At 48.7% G+C, this 18,328-nt stretch overlaps 1 protein-coding gene across 4 annotated transcripts in view; it reads right to left on the reverse strand.

Annotated features, from left to right (window-relative positions):
• The window catches only part of OPTC (opticin), a 72,166-nt gene that overhangs the window by 37,183 nt on the left and 16,655 nt on the right, over window positions 1–18,328 (reverse strand). For 2 of the 4 annotated variants that reach the window (XM_078644687.1, XM_078644689.1), the window contains exons 2-3: window positions 12,400–12,688; window positions 11,421–11,571 (exon numbers count right to left, since the gene is read on the reverse strand). In XM_078644687.1, the coding sequence (XP_078500813.1) occupies window positions 11,421–11,571; window positions 12,400–12,688 (440 nt within the window). The remainder of the gene's footprint in view (window positions 1–11,420; window positions 11,572–12,399; window positions 12,689–18,328) is intronic. The other 2 variants (XM_078644688.1, XM_078644691.1) reach the window with 1 other exon arrangement.

The raw sequence follows: 18,328 nt of genomic DNA on the forward strand, positions 1-18,328 counted from the left end.
AGTGGGGGTGGCAGGAAGGTAATGGGGGCTGAGAATGGGAGGGGAGAGAGGGGGAGATGCTAAGGTAAGAGAGGCGGTATGTTCTGTGGGACTGGTTGCAAGGGAGGGGGTGTCGTGAGTGAGAGTGGGGAGGGAGCTGGGGAGGGAGATGGATCTGCCTTGGGGGGGAGGGAAGGGTCTTGTGGAGTGATTGAGTGTTCAGGGACATTGGTGTGAGACATGTTGCTCTTGACGGGAAGAATGTCCCTTGGTTCTCTGGTGTGTTCGGGTGATTGACGCCATGGCCGTTGTCGGGACCATGACTCGGTCGACTCGAAGGATCGGACCGACATGCCTTCTGAATCAGAGGAGTTCTTTGTCCCTTTCCTTTGAGAACGTTCCTTTGAGAATGTCTTAACGGGTGGATTTCTGAAATGGGTAGTCCGTGACGAGCTGCTTTCCACATCGGAGTTATCTTTGAGATGTTTCTCCGGGTATCTTGCTCGAAGTGCCTTCGTTGTCAATTCACTGGAGAAGTTATTCGATAACCACGTACTTGTTTCTTGAGTTTGATCCCAAGGTATTTCATTTCTGCCTCTCTTGCATGATAGTAATGACCTCCTCTCAGTTTCTTAAGTATCTCGGATGTCATGAATGCGTTTGTCTTCCCCTTTACATTGTCTGAGTGAATCAGTCCATCTTATGCAGTTCGCTTCCTCTTCACACTCGTGTACTGACATCTGTGCTACCGGTGTGATGTGTTCTCCTGTTTGATGTCTCCTCGGACTCGTCTCTAGAATTTGGCAGACAGGGAGGTGCTTGTGTGTGGTTGTGTACCAAATTTGCAGTGTTTTAAAAAAAAAACTTTTTATTGAAAGAAAGAGAAACAAAGTACAAGGCAAAAAGAAAACAGTGTACATGGACATGTGTTCACATAGGAGGACACCTAGGCACGATATTCACAACAGATCAATAATACATATTGTGAGGAGGGGGCCAGCGGGGAAACAAATTGAAGGATAACAAAAAACACACAAGACATGGAATGCCGGATCAGGGGGACAGAGGGACTTCGGGGCTGTCCACAAACGGAGGCGCACATAGATTTCCACGGTACGCGTTCCATTGGCTCCAGATACTATTCCATTTTCTGGGTGTGCCCCGCGCCACATACACAGTCTTCTCTCTGAACATACACCAGTCCATATTCTCCTTCCACACCGATACCGTGGGCGGGTGCTGGGAACCCCACAACTGCGCTACATCTCTTTTGGCAATCATATTCCCCAAGGTCGCCCACTGCGTCTGGCCCACACTATAATCATTCGGCTCCCACACATTCAACAGGCACCGCCTAGCTTCGGGCTGCAGCACCACCCCCATGACTCTACCCATCACAGTATGCACATTCGTCCAGAACCGCACCACCTCCGGACACTCCCAAAGTATGTGGAGGAAACTACCAAGCATCCCACAACCACGCTTACATAACCCGTCCGAGGAATAACCCATGCGAATCAAGTGCGGACCAGTGATATATACACGATGTAAGATCTTGAGCTGAACGAAACGGAGACGGGTAGGGATCGCGACTTCCTTAGGCGAGGATAATGCAGCCTGCCAATCCTCGTCGTCCAGCTCCAAACCATCGCCGGTCCAGACCTCCCTAAGACGCACTAACAGATCCACTCGGGTGTTGATCAACTTCTTATATATCAGGGAAATGGTACTATCGGGGACGTGGCCGTCAAGGAGCCTATCTTCAAGGGGGGAGGACTCGGGGATGACAGTACCTGCAGGGAGAACCGAACTCAAGGCATGGTGAATCTGTGTGTATCGGAAGAATTCCCTGTCACTCAAGTCATATTCTGACTGTAGTGCCGCAAAGGTCTTGATTTTGCCCTTGACCCAAAGATCGCCCACGCAGCTAATACCAATCATATCCCATTTGTCAAACCCTTTCGTCTTAGAGAGACATCCCAACCTTTCAGAAGCATACAAGGGGGTCGCACGAGTCAATCGACCTTCCCAACCCACGGACGCATTTGCAGCATGCCACACTCGTACAGCAACCTTGGTAGGTCCAGATAAATCCTTGCACGCCGCCTTGGAGTAGAGTGCCCTCCTGTAGTCCCCGCCCGGTAGCAAATACTTATCCATCTCAGACGCCGGGTTAGGAGCAGGCGCGTATGTTGCGTGATTGATCGCACTCAGTTGCGAGGCCCAATAGTAACGCCTAACATCCGGCAACGCTATACCTCCATCATACCAGGGAAGAGTGAGTTTAGCGAGGGAAACACGCGAACGTCCATCCCAAATTAACCGTCTCTGCAGGCTTTCAACCTCCCTAAAGTAGCTCGCCGGAATAATATCGAACGTATTCTGCAGCGCGTACAAAAACCTCGGCAGGGCCATCATTTTAAAAAGGGCAGCGCGCCCGAGCGGCGAAAGCGGCAACCCGCGCCAGCGCTCAACGTCGAGTCTCAATCGTTGAAGGGGGGGGAGCAGATTATGCGCGTAGCGAGCCGCAGGGTCTAAAGTTATAAAGATCCCCAGGTATTTAAAGCCCGTCGCAGAGATCCGAATGGGGCATCTGCGAGGCAGCGGAGGAAGACCGCCCGAGAGCACGTATACACAGGATTTAGCCCAGTTGATAACAAGGGCCGAATTTTTCCCAAACGAAGTGAGCACATCGAACAAAACATTGAGAGATTTTCGAGGGGACGTAAGGTACAATAACATATCATCCGCATAAAGCGAGACGCGATCCTCAAAGTCCGGGGACAGCCGGATCCCCTTAAGCGAGGGCTCCCAGCGCAACCAGGCAGCCAGCGGCTCAAGGGCAAGAGCAAAAAGCAGTGGTGACAATGGGCAGCCCTGTCGCGTGCCCCTCCCGAGAACAAATGACGCTGAGACCCGACCATTCACAACCACCTGCGCCAGGGGCTCCGCATACAAAAGTTTCACCCTGCTGATGAACCCGGGGCCGAATCCGAATTTCACAAGAGCGGCCCAGAGATAAGGCCACTCAAGAGTATCAAAGGCCATCGTGGCATCCAAAGAAGCCAAGATGGCCGGTTCATGGAGCGACGCCACCCTTGCAAGAACACCGCAAGCGCCGCAAGTTAAGAGCCGTATTGCGGTGCGGGATGAAACCGGACTGATCCGGATGGACCAGGTCGCTGATAACATTCGTCAGGCGGTTAGCTAATACCTTAGCCAGAATTTTCGGTTCAGCGTTTAGAAGCGAGATCGGTCTATAAGAAGAACAGCGATCCCGTGGCTTCCCTTCCTTGTGGATCACTACGATAGTAGCGAGACGCTGGTCACGTGTAAGGGAGCCAAAGTCACGGGACTCTAGAAACATATCACGGAGATATGGAGCCAGTGTGTCCGGGCACAGTTTATACAGTTCAATGGGCAGACCATTAGGGCCCAAGGCCTTACCAGAGCTGATTGAACGAATGGCAGTAGCCACCTTATCAGCCGACAGCACCGCGTCCATCAGGTCTCTGTCAGCCGCAGACAGGCAGGGCAAAGTAATATCGCGAAGCAACAAATGAGAGTCAGCTTCCGGTCTGTCAGAGACCGGAGCATACACGGTTCGGAAGTGTTCCGCAAAGCATTCAACAATCGCAACCGGGTCAGTCACGCACACACCATCAAGGCTCCCAATCACAGGGACTACACGACTCGCCCTCTCTTTCTTGTCAAGCCACGCAATCAATTTACCCGCCTTGTCCCCAACATCATACAGTCTCCCCTGCTGTTCCCTGCCCATGACCTTCGCAGCATCAGTAACCAGGGCCTTATAATCTAATTGTTTGCGGCTGAGGGAATGAAGTTTGGCACGGGACACACCGCGCTCCATGTCACTCTCCAGTGCAGTTATCTCCGCCTCCAGACGGACCACCTCTTCATGCTTACTTTTCTTGGCGGTGGTGATCAAAGACAGGGCCTGCCCACGTATCACAGTCTTAAACGCCTCCCACAACGATACAGAAGATGATACAGATCCCACATTTTCTACAAAATAATGATCAAGGGATTTCACCAATTCGGAACGGGTCTTGGGATTACGAAGAAACCAGGGGTTGATAGGTGCGACCCGTCCCTCATTACTCATGGTAGTATCCATGCTAAGCCAGACTGGGGAGTGGTCGGATATGCCCCGGGCGAGGTGCCTCACCTCCCCAACGGAGGAGGACAGCGCCGCCGGCAACAGAATATAGTCGAGTCTAGACATACTGCCATGGGCTCCAGAGTGAAAGGTGTATTGCGCCTGATTCGGGTGCAGCAACCTCCAACAGTCCACCAGACCAAGTGTCTCCAGGAACCCACGTAACCAGGATTGCGACTTGGGGAGATCCCTGGGGGGGTAGCGATCCATGTCACCGGAGACTACCGAATTGAAGTCTCCACCTATCACCAAAATCCCCTCAGGGAGCCCCAGCACTACACGGCCAAGATCAGCAAAAGTCACGGTCTGTAGACCCGGTGGAACATAGACAGTGACAAATGAGACCGTCCGTCCCTCCCACCTACCAGTGAGAGCGGCATAGCGCCCCCTATCGTCAAGAAGCACAGCATCAATTGCCAAGGGGAAGGAGGACCTGACGAGGATATCCACACCCCTAGAACCAGAGGTGAAGCCAGAATGTGCCACCAGACGATACCCTCTCCGATTCATGGCATGGCACGTGTTCCCAACCAGATGCGTTTCCTGCAACAACACAATATCGGGGGAGAGGCGCCGCAGAAGCTGCAACACCACACCCCGTTTTATCCTGTCTCCCAACCCATTGACATTCCAACACATTAGTTTCAACCCACTAACCCCCATCCCAAAAAGATGTGTAGAGCCCACCCCACAACGAACACAATGATCCAGTCAAGCAGAAATACGATACGGTGCCTTGAAAAACCCCCACAAACACCCAAGAACCCCCCACAACCCCCCAACGAGAACCCGTTACAACGCCCCCCACCCTGCACCCCTGCGTTAGACTCAAAGGCCACCCCAACTTGCAGTGTGCCTGTCGCCCCATCATTAAACTAGTCTACGAAAAGAAACCCCTGAGGAGGAAAGAGTCCCACTCCCCCCGCCACCCCCGGGTACATAGCAATAGGACACAGTAATAGGAGAAACATCGAACCCAGCTGAATAGTACGTGAATGTTCAGAAATCAGGAAACAGAATGTCACTCTCGTGCCGATACGCCGCCCTCGGCTCCACCCGGATGCCCGGTTGAGTCAGTCTGTTTGGGGAGGGTGTCCAGCCAGTCACTAACTCCGTCAAGACGATCAAAGAACAAAGCCCGGTCTTCATATTCGACACGCAGCCTGGTCGGAAAAAGCATTGCATATTTCAGGCCCAAGTCTCTCAGCCTTCGTTTCACTCCCTGAAACTCCATCCTTTGTCTCTGGACAAGCTGCATGAAGTCCGGGTAGAAACTCACCGTCGTATTCTCAAATTTGACGGGGCCACTTACTCTCGAGGCCTGAAGGATAGTGTCTCTGTCCCTAAAATTGAAGATCCTGGCGATGATAGGTCTCGGCGTGGCACCCGACTTCGGTTTTCCGCCCGGCACTCGATGGGCACGCTCCACAGCAAAGAACTTACTCAGGCCTGTGGGGGCCAGATGATTCAAGACGATGTCCTCCACGAGCAGATCAGTTGCCGAGGCACCAGAGGACTCAGGAACCCCGACAAGGCGTATGTTGTTGCGCCGGGCCCTATTTTCAAAATCCTCCAGGCGATGGACCATGAGATCGTTGGAGGAGCGCAAACGTCCAACTTCCGTCTGCAGAGCAGAGACATCGGTCGTGAGGCTAGAAGTCTTCAGGTCCAAAGACTTGACCCTTTCATTGGTCTTCGACAAATCAGCTCTGATCAAAGTAACATCAACTGCCACAGTGTCTATTTTGAGAGCGAGAGCCTCCTATTGCTGACCAATGGAAGTCTGCATGTTGGCGATGGCGCCCATGACGTCCTGCAAGGTCAATTCGGCCATCGTAGGTGGATCGTCAGTGGGGCCCTCAGAAGCTCGACTGGCACCACCGGGGGACCCCTTAGGTTGGGTATAGCGATCCATGACGTTGGTTTGAATCTGACCCCCGCGTAGAGGCGTTTTAGTCTTCCGCTTCTCGTTGTCAGGCCTGGTGGTCATGTTGAATGGTGAGCCCCGAGGGGGCCCGCGAGACCTGGTGAAAATGGCCGCTCACCCACCGACCACCGCAAATAACGAAAGTGGGCCGAGAGGGCAGAAGCAGCAGCTCAGCCCAACACCCGGACCCTCAGAACAGTTGGTGCATAGTCAGGTAGCAAAGTTAGGCTGGACCCCGATAGAGGAGCGAGGCAATCACACAGTCGGAGAAGGCAGTGGCTCAAAAAACGAAACTGAAAGTCAACTCAGGGCAACAGGGGAAACCCCTCAGGCCGCTGTTGTTCAATTACTCCCCGGCGTCTTGGTGTGCCAGCTCCCAGTGTCGCCGTGGGGCGGGCCTCCAAAACTTCAGTCGGCGTATCTGCGGTTCCCGAAGTCCAAATGAAATTTTGAAAACAGCTTAGGTATCAGCTGAGGTACATCTGTAAGAACCCGTAGTCAAAATCAGGATATCGTTCAGGATATAAGCGGAGGGCAGCGAGGGACCCGAGAGCCCTGTGCCTACGCGGCCATCCTGGATGCGCGCGTAGATCCTCCCCCCCAATTTGCAGTGTTGATGTGACTGGTCCAGTCTTTTATAGTTTGCCTTTCTTGCGCGTTTGTTGGGCAGACTGTCATCTGGTCCATTGGTGCGATCTGTCCCACTTGACACTTCATCTGCTTCAGAACCGTTTGCGCCATATGTTGAATGACTTCTTGAGGTTGACTGACTCCTTGAGGTTGTATCAGTGCCGCTATCGCAATCCTGACTCATCCTGGTCTTTTGTGTTATTTACTCAGAGTATGTCATGTCACTTTGTCTCTCCTGTTGTTTGGAATGTTTCATGTCCCTTTGTCTCTCCTTTTGTCTTGACTCTGGTCTGTCTTCACCCTCCCTCTTTCTGATTTTGTTTGTTTCTTGGGTTTTATTCCCAGACATGAGGGATGTCTCTTTCCTGGTATCTTTGTGTCTTGCATTCGAGTGCACTTCTTTTGATATGTATCTTGCTTTGACCCGCACTCCAACTTCGGCCTTTCTGATGATTTCCTTTAGCGACCACTGCCCTCGAAGGATCTTGCGCTTCGTGTTAGAATATGAACAGCCTTCGATTATCCGGAGGCGAACTGCTTCCTCATTCGTAAATGTATTGAAACAGCAACATGATACCAGACTTTGCAACCGGGTGATGAATCTCGGCAACGGTTCTCCTGGTTCCTGCCGTGCTGTGTTGAAGACGATGCGATCATGATCTACGTCTGCCTGTGCGTGGAAGTGGGCACGTAGCTTCTCTTGGAGTCGTTCGTATGTCTCTGTGTCCTTTTCAGGAAATGTTCTGATTAAGCGTTGCCCCTCATGACCTACCAGCTGGAGGAGTAGTATCAGACATTTTCTATCTCTTCGCTCACCAATTGCCTCAAGAAAATCGTCCAGTGATTCCAGCCACCGGTTCCATTTGAGACCCAAACTCCGAGTGTCAGTCTGTGTCACTGGGGGCGGCACTTCAATGCAGGGATTGGACCGTTGTGTTACTTCTCCCACCGCCATGAGAGAGGAGGATTCTGATCTATTACAGGCACAGGACTGCTCACTTTGCTTCCCGTCTTCTCTGCTGACTCTCTTCAGCCGAGATCCTTGGTCTGGTCATTTGCTTTGAGGTTGATGAGCTTTGCAACTATCTCAGTATGCGCCAGTGAGTGAAACTTGGATTTCTTGAGTTCAGAATGGCCACCACTCAGCTATACTATGCGTAACTCGTGGCTCCCTTTCCTTGGAGTCGCATGCTAGCTGCAGGTGGTTGATGGCTCTTCCGTGATGATGCCTGGTACATTTGACATCTTGTTCGTTCATGCGTCTCTTCTAGACTAGTACAGGTCCTTCAATCGCTTCGTTGATGAGGGAAGGCTTCCTCGACATTCATCTACTCATACTTCTGGATCATTTATTCTATTAGCCTTTGTTACTTTTGAATTGTTTGTCTCCACGTAGTGCTGAACGTTTACTTTGGCACTTGCCTTTGCTTGTGTTTGTCGCATTCGAGGTTTGTGCGGGCTTGTGCTTGTTTTCAGTGCATCCCTTGCACTTGCCAATGTTTGCTGTGTTCATTGGCCCTTTGCTCCTTTCACTTCATGTTTCTTGTACTCGTGCTTGTTTACATTCAGTGCGATCTTCGCTTGTTTCTGGTACTGCCTTCTGCAGGACTGCCCTCTTCGGGGTCTTCTGCAGGACCGTCCTCTCTGGGTCTTCTGCAGTTCTGCCCTCTTCAGGTCCTCTGCAATTCTGCTGCAATTCTGCCCTCTTCGGGGTCTTCAGCAATTCTGCCTTCTTCTGGGTCTTCTGTAGTTCTGCTCTCTTCGGTGTCTTCTGCAGGACTGCCCTCTTCGGGTTCTTCTGCAGGACTGCCCTCTTCGGGGTCCTCTGCAATTCTGCTGCAATTCTGCCCTCTTCGGAGTCTTCAGCAATTCTGCCTTCTTCTGGGTCTTCTGTAGTTCTGATCTCTTCGGTGTCTTCTGCAGGACTGCCCTCTTCGGGTTCTTCTGCAGGACTGCCCTCTTCGGGGTCTTCAGCAATTCTGCACCCTTCGGTTTTTGCTCATCGTTGTCTTTATCTGTCTCTTACATTAGCTTGTGCTTGGCCTCTTACACCTCTTGCGTTTGCTTATGTTTGTTTGATTACATTTCTTGCATCTGCTTAGGCTTGTTTCATCACACTTCTTGTATCGGCCAGTGCTTGCTTTCTTGCACCACTTCTATTTGCATGTGCTTGTCTTTGACACTGCTTGTTTGGTCTTTGCCAACTCTTGTTCGCTTGCTGCTTGCCTTTGCCACTGCTTGTTTTGCATCTACCACTGCTTGTTTGCTTATCTCTTCTCTTCGCCAAAGCTTGTTTGGTCTACGCCAATGCTTGTTTGGTCTTCGCCAATGCTTGTTCGCTTGCTGCTTGCTTTTGCCAATGCTTGTTTTGCATTTATCAATGCTTCTGTGCTTGTCTATTGGCTTCGCCAATGCTTGTTTGGTCTTTGCCAATGCTTGTTCGTTTTCTGCTTGCTTTTGCCAATGCTTGTTTTGCATTTACCAATGCTTATATCTTAATGTCTATTGTCTTCGCCAATGCTTGTTTGGTCTTCGCCAATGTTTGTTTGGTCTTTGCCAATGCTTGTTTGTTTGCCTGTTGTTTGTGCCAGTGCTTGTTTTGCATCTATGAATGCTTATTTCTTAATGTCTGACACTGCCTGACTTTAAGATGGCCGCTTCCAATCCTCACATAGGGGATGTCCTGACAGCTGCCTGACTCCAAGGTGGCCGCCGTCACTGAACTCTCAGCTCACATGAGACTTCATCTCCATTCATTCTCTCAAGGCTGATTCTTTTCCAGGACTCACCGGCAGCCGGTCTTGGAGGCGATGGAGCTTCTTTACAGCCTCTCACTTTCGTGCGTTGCTGCAACATCCAGGTAAGATCGGGGTAGGCTCTCGACTTACTTTCTTCAGTCGCCGTCGATCTCCGCCGCCGCGTGCCAAGTCTCACGCATCCGGGGTGAGCTCCCGATATTGGCGCCGAGTGGCGCTCGAAATCAGTCGTCTTTGGCGCTCGACAGCGCTCGTCATTAGGACACTTCCCAAGTCCTGGGCAGCACCGCAGACACTCCTTGGTCACCGGAGCGGTAGGCAGAGTCGGGGTGGGCTCCCGACTTCTTCTCATGAAGTGCGTGCCGACTTGCACGCATCAGGGGTGAGCCGTGTTTTGGCGCGAACCGGCGCACCGCTTTAAAACGCCCCAGCGCTTACTGGCATTTGCTTCCTCTGGGCTCTACGCAATTAACGGATCGCGGAGCAGAGTCAACTACCGCTGGCCTCTTGATCTGGGCGGCGGCCTCGTGTCTCAACAGCGTTTTCTTCTCCTTTCATGCTGCAGGGGACGGGACGCTCCTTCAGGGGTTCTGTGGGTGGCAACTGCACCATCCCATCCTCGTCGCCAGTTGTCGTGTCCTTGTCTTAATAACGACAAACACTTTATATATGTTTATCAAGGAGCGTTATTCTTTGCTTCTTGGTCGGTCCCGGTCCCTACTCTAACTGTCCCTTTCCTGTCTCCGCTCTTCCTCTTCCTCTGGCCCCCTAGCTCCGCCCACTCCCAGCTACTAGACTGCATCACAACATTACACCGTCCTGAGATGGTTATTTTTTCACAACAAGTAGGGGAACTGTTTTTCTCAAATTAAAAGGTTAGGGCACGTTGTGCCCCTCCGATCCTGCTTACTTTGACCACTGCTGCCAACTGGTTTGCTTTTGGTTCTGGCAACCCTGACCTGGTTCAATACACACCTATAACTTCATGTAATAATCTGTGCAATGATTCTTCCATTTGGCTTCTCTGTCCACTGTCATACTTCTCCTCTGTGGTGTTGCTTTGACTTTGCTTCTGTTGTCTCAATCCAGTATTTCAGTCCAGCTTGGTAAACACCTGTTCTCCATATATGCTGAGTACATTTTTATAATGAATTAATTGCTCATTTGTATTTTCAGGGTTGCGGAGTACCAAGACTGGCTAATGTTTATTTCACCGCATGGGTCTTTTATCCACCAATATGCGATCCTTTCCTTTATGTCACATGCTTGTAGGTTCTCTATTATCCCTGCTTTTTCCCTTTGTCATTGTATTTTTATTTTTCGACACCTCCCCCTCTGTCCCCCTTGCTGCTTTTCTCTCTCATATTGTAGGTCAAAGTCTGATGCTTAGAAATAAATCCCGGTCCTCACAAGAAGAGTGCTGGTGGGCACCACCTGCAATAACTGGCTCAAATTAAGCACTGGTATGGGGGTGGTTGCGTTTAGGGATGGTTCGTTCTAAAGGGTAAGATGAGGGTTTTAGGGTTTGGAAAGGGTAGTGTAAAAGGGGCTAAGGAGTAGAAAAGTGCTTTTAGGGTCAATGGATGGACAGTGTTAAGGAGTATTAAGGTATGTTTAAGGGTTCAGGCAAGGTAGTGTGACGGTGTAGTAAGATTTTTTTAGGGGTCAGGAATGGGTAATGTTAAGAGGTAGTTAGTATTTTTACGATGATATGATTTTATATATATGGGTTTGAAATACTCTGTACTACCTAGGCATGCAACAGTGTAAAGGTCCCACAATGTAAAACATTGCGATGCTTTGGTAATCACAATGTGATTGCTGTGAGGTAACGTTCTGCGATGTAATGCATCACATTGCAACAACCGACATTCATCAAGGAATAGACTGGAAAGACACAGTGCCCCTTCCCATCTTTCTCTGGTTCGGTCCAGTGGATCGCACTCACCCTGATCAGTCATAGATCCAAACAGATCCTGTTCTTCTATATTGTCGGATGTGGGGGGAAGGACCTTTTTCGTTGGAACCCTGGTTGTAGGCGCGCGTCGTGTAGTACTTTCCCGGATCTTCGGTGGAGGTGCCAGAGTGCCAACCTCAATCTAGGCAAAAAACAAGCATTCAGCAGGGAAATATCTGCAGGATTCGCAAGTGTCAACCATGGGTGTCTTGTGGGGGAGTGTCATTCACATCTAGTGTGTACTCCCGGGTGGGAGGCATCTGTCAGTAGCACTCACGGGTAGCCCTTGTAGAGAGAGATGTATGAAGGTTACACCTGTGTATGCCCCTTGTGAGTGCTAGAAGTCAGTGTATGGCACATGGGATCCCCACTGGAGTGGTATACCAAGGGGTGCTACAGATAAGGATTGAGGAGCACTGGAAGCGCGGTGTGTGGGTTCAGTACCAGGGTAGCTGGTACATGCAGATGAGGGATGAATTTTTTTGCTGAGCTGTGTGTGAGTCACAGAACTGCAATGGCAGGATGAGCTGCAGGTCACTCCTGAAGTGCCTTTGTTTATGCCAGTGTTGTTGTAGTGCTGTAACTGCAAATGGTGCAGCAAGGACGAGTTTAATTGCTTGGACAGAGCAGTGTGTGGTCCGGGGTCCTAACATCCTTCGTCCCTCTTTCTTTCTCCCTCTAACCTTTCATATACCTTTGTTCTAAGTTATGCTCCTCGTACACTCCGAGGCAGCCTTAGAGGTAAATAAGCATCCAGCATAGAGTGGTGTGCCCAGTTGTTGAAGAGCAGGAGTACTCCAGGGCATCACTGAGGGGCCTTGAGAGACCTGAGTGGTTCTAGCACTGAAAGAGCAGTAGGTGCTTCAGGGAAGGATTCAGAAGTGTTGGTAGAGTTGTGTAGGGAACTAGTAGTGTAATAGAAACGTGTGCTACAGATCAGTATAAGCGCACATTAGCGGGTGCCGCTTACCTTCGTCCCGGGTTCTCCATAGTCATAGAGGTCTTCGTAGTTGCTTAGGTCGATTACCTCACCATAGTTGTCCAGGTTCAGGTCATAGTTTTCCAGGATGAGATCTTCATACGTGTTCACCTCCACCTTGGGCTTTTCCACTATAGTTTTCTCCACTTTCTTTTTGCCTGGCCCTCTAGGCCCTCGGGCAGGGCGAGCCAAGACCAGGTTCACTGTCAAAAATAGTGCCCAGAAGCAGAAGATGGGGAGCTTCATCTTGCCTCTGTAAAGAACACCAAATGATGGTAGCCTTAAAGAAGAGTGAAAAAGTGCTCATTATACCTTTAGCAGACGTCAGACACACACCTGAGATAATCAATGGCTCCTCATCACCAGCAGATGCAGCTGAAAGATCACATAACGATAATTTTTGTATAGCACTGAATACCTCAACTTTGTAATTTCTAAGCACTTAAACAAGAGGTGTAAATGGAAGTCTAGTTAGTGAAAGTAAATACATCTTCTTTGGAAATATGTAAAGCTTTATGCCCTGCCGCAATCTGAACTTATAAGTCGCAGGTCACAAATAAACATAAAAACCGAATGGCTGAAATCGCAGTCTTATTACCACGTGTCCAACCAACCGGATCGTATAATTTGCAAACGGGAGAATATGTGTCCAACAGAAAACAATAAAGCCCACTGGCAGAACACGTTTAACAGGACCTCCTAAGATATTAAAATATGATTCAGCTACCTGACAAGACCCAATAAATCCAACGTACAGAGAAAACATCTTCAACAAGACCCAATTACTCCAACTGGGAGCAAGAACCTCCACCAATATCCAACAACACCAAATAGCAGCGAATATCCAACAGGACACAATAACCCAATCTTGTAGGTGCGAAGGAAGCTCCATAGTTGAACGTATTTTTCACTCGGAGTGAACCTGGCATATATTTCAATATAGCAATGCAAGAAGCTGAAAACTATATCAAGTTTGATGACACATCTGGTGAGGTATAGGACAGTCCACCTCATCCCTCTCTGCTTAACAATGTTCTGAGGACAGTGTGAGCAGATAATGGATGATTCCATATTACTGACAATGTCCCTGCATCTAGTGAAGTGCAAAACGTGCCATGATGCCTACAAGGGAATTATATGGCACCTCTGGGTGGGGGCAGTTGGGAATTATTCAGAGAAGATCAATTGGGAATGGATAGAGTAACTGAGCATTACAGGTTTAATCAAAGTACTTCCATTCAGCTTAAAGGATGTAAATAAATGTCTCATGATGCCCAATTTGAAATTCCCAAGTCTCTATTGAATGTTTCAAACTCCACATCAGCTCTGTCAGTGCGCGCTTAGGATATACACCGCGTGCTAAATATTCAGATGTTGCTGTTATCCATATGTACATTTGGACACTCTTCCGAGTCTGTTATCATAATAGAAGCATATTTTTAAGAACCTTGAATGGGCACACCAGCAGGAACCACTGAAGGGATCACAGCAGCAAACTCACCTCCAACCACAGAAGGATCAGCAGCAGTAACAATTCTCAGGACATTAGCGACCACAGCTGCCATTGCACCAGTAACCACAGCCAGGACCACTGTAACAACCACAGCTGCCTCTATGGAAGAGATAATACCAGCAGCAACATCCGCCAGCAAAGCAGTGACAACATCAGTGACCATAACTGGAACCCCAGCAGGGACCAGAGCAGCAACAATAGCTGCAAACATCACAGCCACAACATCTGTTCCCACAACCGCCACCACAGTATCAACAATAGCTGCAGCAATATTAACAAGCACAGCAGGAATCTGAGCACTGACTACAGCTTCTGGCACATCTGTCACCATGACAGAGACAACAGCAGCAAACACAATACAAACGACAGCAACAACCACATCAGGAACCACATCAGAAACCACAGCAAAAATAGCTGCCATGACAGCAGTAACCAGAGCTGCTGCAATGGCTGGAATGCCAGAAACCGGTCCTCGGAAGCTTGTTTCCGTTTCAGGGAAGACATGGCTTGGCAGTTCGGGCTGGACTGTTCCCATGAGGCACAGGGTCAGACTGATTTGCATATAGCCATGTCTGAACTGGGGTGGCAGAGTGGGCTAAAGAACGGTGATGGAATAAACCCAGATCTTTTGACTGGGTGTGAGTGTTTGATTGATTCAGATGCTCCGTCCATCACCACCCCCTTTTGTACCGCTTTTGGCCGCCATAAGTGTGGCAGGGTATGCTCAGACGTGAGTCCCTTGCTCACTTTGCCACTGGATTCAAGCAAGCCGGGCTGAAGATGGCTGGAATGCCAGAAACCGGTCCTAGGAAGCTTGAATCCGGTACAGGGAAGGCATGGCTTGGCAGTACGGGCTGGACTGTTCCCATGAGGCACAGGGTCAGACTGATTTGATATAGCCATGTCTGAACTGGGGTGGCAGAGTGGGCTAAAGAACGGTGATGGATCAAACCCAGATCTGTTGACTGGGTGTGAGTGTTTGATTGATTCAGATGCTCCGTCCATCACCACCCCCTTTTGTACCGCAATGGCAGAGACCTCAGCTGGCACTGTGCAAGGACAACAGCAGAGCAGTAGAATCAGTAGCAGATCAGTGCAGCAGAAAACACAGTAGCGCCCAATGATGTAAACACAGGAGGGATCGTAGCAATGACAGCAGCCAGCCAGACAGACAGACAGACACTCAAAAGCTGCAACAGCAGCTGCCAACAGCACAGGGACAAAAGCAGTGACCATGGTTGTAACTACAACAGAAACAACAAGAGCAACACCTGTCAAATCAGTAGGAACCAGAGCAAGGACAACAGCTGCCACTAGAGCAAGGACAACAGCTGCCACAGAGCAAGGACAACAGCTGCCACCAGAGCATGGACAACAGCTGCCAACAGAGCATGAACCACAGCTACTACAACAGATACCACCACATCAGCAATAACTGCTACCACAACAGTTACAAGCACAGCAGGAACCACAGCATCAACAATAGCTGCAGCAATATTTACAATCACAGCAGGAATGAGAGCACTGACAACAGCTTCAAGCACAGTTGTCACCATGACAGAGACAACAGCAGCAATCATAATACAAACGACAGCAACAACCACACCTACCACCACATGAGGAACCACAGCAAAAATAACTGCCATGACAGCAGTAACCAGAGCTGCTGCAATAGCAGAGACCTCAGCTGGCACTGTGCAAGGACAACAGCAGGAGCAGCTGTAAATGCAACAGAAAACACAGTAGGGCCCAATGATGTAAACACAGGAGGGATCACAGCAATGACAGCAGCTGCCAACCTGACAGAGTCTAAAGCTGCCACAGCAGCTGCCAACACCACATTGACAAAAGCAGTGACCACAGTTGTAACCACATCATATATATTACAGGGGGAACCTGATTAACCCATAGGCATCTGGGTAAACAATACAATAAGTAAAGATTGTGAAGCCTACGGAACAATTACACATATATTTTTTCAGGAACAGATACCGTAAATGATCTATTCTTCAATAAAGTTATTCTTTTTGAGGTAAATCGTGAATTTATTTTAAATTTCTCCAAATGTAAGGCAATTCAAACGAATGATCTCAACTTATTGGTTTATATATTTCCTTTTAATAAACCATTTTTTCAAAAATTAGTTATATATCACTTGTAACACATATATATACACACAATTCATACACACATATATATATATACACAACTCATACATATATATACACAATATACAAACAAACTTATATATATATACAAACAAACACAAATTCCCTTGAACCGTTTGCAGGGTTCTTTGCCCACACTAATATCAAAAAGGATGTTTATCCACTGATTTATACAGGAACATTCCTTGTATACAGGTCACCAGAACAACGTAGGAGCCTCCAAGGTATCCTCCTTTTGACCTCTTATTATTTTAGTACTCCTTACAGTTCATTTTCTCATGTTCTCAAACAATTTATTTGCAATGGTGCCTTCCAACAGAAATTGTCGACGCGTTTCAGCCTCTCATGATTTCAGGCATCATCAGGACTTTTAGGGCAAACAAAAATCTACCATCATCTCATGTATTCATCCGCAGTCTCGATACTGGGCTCTCACTTATCATCCCAATCAGACCGCTCGACAATACCTCTGTCAGCAATGATCAGGGTCAACACTCTCCACACCTTCTTTCCTCCGTTATTCCTTACTTAATTCCAACGTAGAGTAAAGCATGCTCTCAAAGTCTCGCAAATGCGAAACCACTTTTTAATGGTGGTCGTGCCCCTTTCTTTAGACACTGCTCGCCGTATTCAGGTTATAGCGAGCCACGTTTAAAGAAAGGGGCGCGGCCACCATTAAAGTGAAAGCACGGCATTGGGGGCTTTTACAAAAAACAAAACCATTTGTTTGTGAAGTTCACAAACGGATGTTTTTTTTGTAAAAGCACCCCATGCCATGCTTTCAGTTTAATGGCAGCAGCATACCTTTGTTTAGATGCGACTCGCTGTAACCAGAATACTGCGAGTAGCACCTTAAATAAGGGGCGTGTTATGGGGAGCTTTCACTAAAAAGCTAAAGTTAAAGCGGACCACGCGGACAAATACAATAAATAGAGAGGCACTGCCGTAAACAGCGAACTGTGCTACACTTAAAGCGGTCTGCCGGGCAAAAAGTAAATGAATAAAGAAGTGCGGCCGCTATAGTTAAAGCGACTGCCATTACTAATTAAAATATAAAAGTGGCTACGTGGTGCCCTGTAGGAAAGCGAGTCATGGGTGGAATAGGGGAAAAACATTAAAGAAAATAGTGCTCACAGACTAGATAAAGCAGACTGTGTAACAACACAAGTAAAAAGTCCAGTCCTTATGGAAGGTTACAAATGCATACAAGGTGGTACCAAGGAAGGACTACTAAGCCTATTCATAAATCAAATGCAATGATTCAGAAAGGACAGTAACGGGAGCAATTGAAAATATGGGTGGGGAAATGGGCGGAGCTTCAAGTCCCTACTTGAATACAGCATGACTCGCAGAGTAGCCCATGTGCTGCCCAGGCTCGACCTAAAAATAACAGTGCCGGATTTATTAATTGACTAAGAATGTAGAGCCTGGGGGCTGAATGATGAAATGGAATAGGGACTTGTGTAATGCATTCCATCTGGTTCCCTACCACCGCAACATGAATACTGACCCCAATGTTTTTAATGACTACTACTTGCAGCCTTTTTGGACCAATATCAGTCTTTACACAGGGCTATCATATTTTGCATTACACTACATTTCCCAGCCCTCGAGAAGTAATCTCAAGGAAGAACTGTCACCATAATGCTAGCTATGAGTAGTGTCTAAGCACCATCATGCACAAGTTCCATTTTGCGTCTAGACAGCAAAACGTCATAATGCATGGGCTGTATGCAAGGAACGTAACTCATTGTGCATGTTCCAGCCCATGGGCTGGATCCACAATAAACTCCTTCACTGCCACCGCCTCTGCCAATCAGCTGTGGAGGACCCAGCTGATCAGGAACTTTGTAAAGAGGGGTGAGAGGGGCCTCCAGCTACATCATGTTGTTGCGTGCAGACACTCCCATAACATAAGGTGTTCAAACAATAAAACTGACCTGGTTCTGATACAGCCCACACGCAGTCCTTAAGCACTGCATGTGTGTGTGTGCCTTTTTCAAGTGTGAAGAGCTTTGTTGAGTTTGCTGATAGAAGCTTGGAGAGATGCACAGCAAGGGCATTAGCCCCGCTCCTCCTATACATTTTTCACAGTGACTGACAGCGATGGCAACATAACTAATGATTGTGCCTCTACCATGGCAGGCACTGATGTGGCATGCTTCCAGTATGAGCCACCAGTACCTAATAATGGTAGTTTTTAGGTCTCGGATGCGCAGTCTCGCTGGCGAGATATTAT

Source organism: Lissotriton helveticus, chromosome 5_1, assembly GCF_964261635.1.
Source record: "Lissotriton helveticus chromosome 5_1, aLisHel1.1, whole genome shotgun sequence".
NCBI lineage: Eukaryota > Metazoa > Chordata > Amphibia > Caudata > Salamandridae > Lissotriton > Lissotriton helveticus.